Source organism: Myotis yumanensis, unplaced genomic scaffold (assembly GCF_028538775.1).
Source record: "Myotis yumanensis isolate MYYU_CA2020_CCGP unplaced genomic scaffold, mMyoYum1.0.hap1 SCAF_16, whole genome shotgun sequence".
Lineage (NCBI taxonomy): Eukaryota > Metazoa > Chordata > Mammalia > Chiroptera > Vespertilionidae > Myotis > Myotis yumanensis.
This window is the reverse complement of record NW_027223767.1, coordinates 13523895-13530219: the sequence shown is the minus strand read 5'-3', so window position 1 is coordinate 13530219 and position 6325 is coordinate 13523895. Positions and strand designations below refer to the sequence as shown.

Sequence of the window (6325 nt, the reverse complement as noted above, 5' to 3'; positions counted from 1 at the left end):
GTGATAACTACACAATCAAGGCTTAATTACAACAAGACTGTGCACAAAGCCCACAAGGGGGTGCACCAAGAGTGTCTACCTCAGGTAATTGGGACACTTAGCACAGAAAGGCACTCTATCGACACAGTGAAGAATAAAAAATGCCGAGACAAAGAAACAGGACGCAAACGACAGAAATGGAGGAAAGCAAACTGCTGGATATAGAGTTCAAAACCACACTTTTAAGGTCTCTCAAGAACTGTCTAGAAGCCGCCGATAAATTTAGTAAGGCCCTCGAAAAGACTGGTGAGACCGCCAATAAATGTAGTGAGATCTTCAAGAAGACTGGTGAGACCGCCGATAAATGTAGTGAGATCTTCAAGAAATCTAGTGAAACCCTCGATGTTGTGATAAAGAACCAACTAGAAATTAAGCATACACTGACTGAAATAAAGAATATTATACAGACTCCCAACAGCAGACCAGAGGATCGCAAGAATCAAGTCAAAGATTTGAAATACGAAGAAGCAAAAAACATCCAACCGGAAAAGCAAAATGAAAAAAGAATAAAAAAATACGAAGATAGTGTAAGGAGCCTCTGGGACAGCTTCAAGCGTACCAACATCTGAATTATAGGGGTGCCAGAAGAAGAGAGAGAGCAAGATATTGAAAACCTATTTGAAGAAATAATGACAGAAAACTTCCCCTACCTGGTGAAAGAAATAGACTTACAGGTCCAAGAAGCGCAGAGAACCCCAAACAAAAGGAATCCAAAGAGGACCACACCAAGACACATCATAATTAAAATGCCAAGAGCAAAAGACAAAGAGAGAATCCTAAAAGCAGCAAGAGAAAGAAAATCAGTTACCTACAAGGGAGTACCCATACGAATGTCAGCTGATTTCTCAACAGAAACTTTGCAGGCCAGAAGGGAGTGGCAAGAAATATTCAAAGTGATGAATACCAAGAACCTACAACCAAGATTACTTTATCCAGCAAAGCTATCATTCAGAAGTGAAGGCCAGATAAAGAGCTTCACAGATAAGAAAAAGCTAAAGGAGTTCATCACCACCAAACCACTATTATATGAAATGCTGAAAGGTATCCTTTAAGAAGAGGAAGAAGAAGAAAAAGGTAAAGATACAAATTATGAACAACAAATACACATCTATCAAAAGTGAATCTAAAAATCAAGTGAATAAATAATCTGATGAACAGAATAAACTGGTGAATATAATAGAATCAGGGGCATAGAAAGGGAGTGGACTGACTATTCTGGGGGGGGAGGGAGGAGAAGGAGTGTGGGGGGTGCGGGAAGAGACTGGACAAAAATCATACACCTATGGATGAGGACAGTGGGGGTGGGGGTGGGGACGGCGGGTAAGGGCAGAGGGTGGGGTGGGAACCGGGTGGAGGGGAGCTATGGGGGGAAGAAAGAGGAACAACTGTAATAATCTGAACAATAAAGATTTAATTAAAAAAAAAAAGGTAAGTCCAGCCCTAGCTGGTTTGGCTCAGCGGACAGGGAGTTCACAGTGAAGATTCACAGGGCACAGGGCAAGGATGAGCTCACAGGTGAGGTGCGGAGGTCAGGCCAGCAGCAGACACGAGGCGGCGCCACTGGGTTCAGAACTCCACTACTGGCCAGGCCGGGAGCCTAGAGCTCTTCTTGGCGTCCTGGCCAGCTTTGAACTTGTCCATCTGTTCCTTACACCATGGCACCTTCACCCTCCCTCTCCTGAATGTTGCCCCCATTATTCATCGAATGTGGAATGTTCACGGATGGAAGACAGAATTCTCCAGGGCCAAAGCGATTCTTTCCTGCCAGCTCCTCCCACCACGGTGCCCTCTACCCAGACACCGGAAACACAGCAGCTGTTCCCATGGCCTGGCAGCCTGGGTGTAGGTACCAACCGCGTGCACATTTGCCCGGCGGGGACCGCCACAGGGTCGTGCCACTTGCGGGGAATTTCCGCCCGCACGACAGGGAGACAGGAAATCCAGCCGTAAGGGCAGATGCAGCCTGTAGTGCTGGCAAAATCCCTGAGTGCATCCCCGGAAGTTTGAGTTCCCTTATGACTTCGTCACTAAAAGCAGGGCCCTGACCAAAAGCATAAACCACCCCTGGAACCTGACAGGGGTAGAAGGAAATATTTCCTTGTCCTCCGTCACCCATGAAAGTATTAGATATCACAAAATCAGTGTTGGGCGTTTACTCCTAGTAACACCAGCTGACGCGTTGAGCCACAACTTCGCTTTTGCAGCCATGTTACACCACGCACACCACGCACACCACGCACAACACGCACACCACGCACACCACGCACACCACGCAGACACACCTTTGACTGACGTTCCGACTAAAGCCCCGATCCTAAAGTTCTGGGCTCCGGGACAAAATCCTTCTGCGTGGCATTTTTATCTGTAAATTGGGCTCAAAACAGATACACTTCGCTACTGTAGTTTAGGTCAAACTCTTCAGTTTATGGTAGCATAATAATTACGATAGTACTACACTAAGAATATATATATATATGTGTAAGTTGATCGTACAGAGGCTGCTATTAACACACTCCATTCTAACGCGACTGAAAGGATCTGACAGTAATTTACACCTTAGGCAAACAGGAAATGATGTAACCCAAAAACTCACCCCACTATTGCTCCAAAAAAGAAACGCGCAGGTCACTAGGGGATGGGCCTGGGGGAAGATGGACTTACCTGTTGGCGTCGTGGGACAGCGTTCTGTTGGTGAGGCTAGAAACGTAATCGGCGTTCGGATTATAACGTCCTCCTTCCTAATCGGCGTTCGGGTGATAATGTCCTCCTTCCTAATCGGCGTTCATGTCCTCCGCATCCGAGGTCAATTCAAAAAACAACAGGAACTACACTGGAAATCAAGCCTAGAGCATCATGGTTGTCCGGCCCTCTGGGCCTCCTTACAGTGACTTACCAACTACAGCCGCGGATATTGGGCGCCAAACTTGCCACCACCTCTGCGGGGCGGAGCCTCGGAAGGGGCGGGGCTTAGCCAGAACCAGTGAGACGCTGGTTCCGGGTGTACGGCACGCACGCAGGGGCCAGCGTGGGCGTATAAAGATTCGAAGCCCAGACGCAGGCTGTCGCCAGCCAGACTGCAGGCCTCCCGGTAGGACGCCCAGGAGCTCGGAGGACTTGCCCCACGACGACGCCCTTCGCCCAGCCCCCCCCCAGCCCGCCTCACCTGTCGCCGATGCCCAGTGACACTCGCCCTCTGCCAGGCTCCCGCAGCACCGCCCTCAGCGCCGTTAGGATGATAGGCAGCCGCCTCCTCAGCCCCAGCTTCCATGCTGCGCCCAGGTGGGGACCACCATCCGGAGGACCTGGCCCCGCCAAGCGCCGCCGAATTGAGGAGCCCGCGGGCCCTGAAGATGGGATGGCGCCCAACCTGCAAGGCCCGGCGGGGCCCCTGGCAGCCGAGGCGCTCACCTCCGTGCTGGTCCTGGCTGAAGGCTGTGCCCTGCAGCTGCCTCTGGACGGCATCGACCTGGTGCTGGAGCCCGAGCCCACATCGGTCCTGCAAGTGTCTCTGGGAGGGCACACCCTCATGCTGGTCCCTGAGGCGCTCTTGGGCTCGGGAGCGGGGGCACACGCGCCCGTCGACCTGGAACCCAGCGCTCTCCTGGTCGCTCCCGGGGGAGGCGTCGCCATTCAGCAGGGATTCTTCTGCGCTGTTGTCCCAGAGATCGTGCAAGAAGAGGCCCACCACGAGGACGAGGACGCCGCCCCCGGGTTCCTGACTCCCTGGATGGTCCCTGCAGCCGGCTGGGTCGCTGGAACGGGGTTAGGCCCCCACCCGCACGGCCCCATCAGAGAGCCATGGCCTCGGGCCCCCACACCTAGTCCAGAGAGATGCCCGCCTGGGTCCTACTTCAACATGAACTTCCACCTGTGGGAGCGCTTCCCCAGCTCACCGCTCCAAGCTCTACCTCCGTCCCCCAGTCCAGGTCCTCAGGTGCGCCCCCGGCGCCCTCTGGGGCCTGCTCCCAAGGCCCGGAAACGCCTGTTCCAGGAATGAACTGCTACAATCCTGCCCCACAGGGCTGAGGACCAGGAGAAGGGATTCTGATAGCGGTTGTGTGTATATTGCACATCCTACAAGAATGGATAAAGACAGATACTCTTTTGATGCAGGCTGCTTTGCAGAATTTTCGACCAATGGTAGACTAAAACATTTGGAAGAAAGATCACAAAGCAGCAGAGAAATGCTGCTTGAAACACAGGATACTTGACTTTGGGTGGTGAGCACACAGTGCTATATACAAATGATGTATTATATAAAATTGTGCACTTGAAACTTATGTAATTTATTAACCAATGTCCCCCGATAAATATGATATTTAAGAAATAAAAAAAAATGTCCATACTACCCAAAGCAATCTATAAATTCAATGCACTTCCCATTAAAATACCAACTGCATATTTCACAGACCTAGAACAAACTCTCCAAAAATTCATCTGGAATAAAAAAAGACCCCAAATAGCTGCAACGATCCTGAGAAAGAAGAACAAAGTAGGTGGGATCTCAATACCAGATATCGAGCTGTATTACAAAGCCATTGTTCTCAAAACTGTCTGGTACTGGCACAAGAACAGACATATAGATCAATGGAATAGAATAGAGAACCCAGAAATTGACCCGAACCAATATGCTAAATTAATATTTGACAAAGGAGGCAAGAATATACAATGGAGTCAAGACAGTTTCTTCAATAAATGTTGTTGGGAAAATTGGACAGATACATGCAAAAAAAATAAAACTAGACCACCAACTTACACCATACACAAAAATAAACTCAAAATGGATAAAGGACTAAAATGTAAGACGGGAAACCATAAAAATACTAGAGGAATCCACGGGCAGCAAAATCTCAGACATATGCCGAAGCAACTTCTTCTCCGATACAGATCCTAGGGCATTGGAAACTAAAGAGAAAATAAACAAATGGGACTACATCAAAATAAAAAGCTTCTACGCAGCAAAAGAATCCATCAACAAAACAACAAGAAAGTCCACTGCATGGGGGAACATATTTGCCAATGTTATCACCGATAAGGGTTTATTCTCCAACATTTATAGGGCACTCATACAACTTAACAAAAGGAAGATAAACAATCCAATCAGAAAATGGGCAAAGGACCTAAATAGACACTTTTCAAAAGAGGACATTCAGAAAGCCAAGAGACATACGAAAACATGCTCAAAGTCACTAATCATCTGAGAGATGCAAATCAAAACAACAATGAGGTACCATCTCACACCTGTCAGAATGGCTATCATCAACAAATCAACAAATGACAAGTGCTGGAGAGGATGCGGAGAAAAGGGAACACTCGTGCACTCCTTGGAAATGTGGGAATGCAGACTGGTGCAGCTACTGTGGAGAACAGTATGGAGTTTCCTCAAAAAATGAAAAATGGAACTTCTATTTGACCCAGTAATCCCACTTCTAGGAATATATCCCAAGAAACCAGAAACACCTATCAGAAAGGATATATGCATCCCTATGTTCATAGCAGCACAATTTACCATAGCTAAGATTTGGAAACAGCCTAAGTGCCCATCAGCAGATGAATGGATTAGAAAACAGTGGTACATCTACACGATGGAACACTATGCTGATGTAAAAAGGAAGGAATTCTTACCATTTGCAACAGCATGGATGGAACTGGAGAGCATTATGCTAAGCGAAATAAGCCAGTCAATGAAAGAAAAATACCACATGATCTCACTCATTTAGTGATAATAAAGACCATTATAAACTGATGAACAAAAAATAGATACAGAGGCAGAGCAGCATCGAACAGACTGTCAAACTACAGCAGGAAGGCCGGGGAGGGTTGGGAGGGTGGGGTGGTAAGAGATCAACCGAAGGACTTGTTTGCATGCACTTCCTCTGCTCCCTGAACTCCAAATGAAACAGAAGAGTGGCCAGAGGTCAACGAACTACAACAGGAACCTCTGCCAGCAGCTCAGCTAAAAGACAAATGTCAAAGCCTGACAGGCTTTGACAACCATGACCACTGAAAAAAACAACCTTGGGATTTAAGAATCAACAGGCCATAAAGAAGCTTTAGGAGAAGGTTCAGTAGGAAACTAAGGCCAGAAGCCAACAGCCAGAGGGTTAAAAAGAGAATGGGTTATGATATGAATCACGACACTTTCTGGGATCACCCACCTGCATTTTGGGTGCCTTTGGTAACATCTCTTCATATTTTTGAACTTGGATGTCTTTATTTTTAAAGAAGTGATACAGCAATAGTTACCTCACTGAATTTTTGCTCCACCAGAAAACTCAGCATAGTC

At 47.7% G+C, this 6325-nt stretch overlaps 1 protein-coding gene across 1 annotated transcript; it reads left to right on the top strand.

Moving 5' to 3' along the window:
• Positions 1–3271: 3271 nt before the first annotated feature.
• On the top strand, positions 3272–4036 carry LOC138994613 (proline-rich protein 23C-like). The gene has a single exon (XM_070394636.1). The coding sequence runs from the start codon at positions 3272–3274 to the stop codon at positions 4034–4036; it is 765 nt and encodes a 254-aa protein (XP_070250737.1).
• The last annotated feature ends 2289 nt before the right edge of the window (positions 4037–6325 follow it).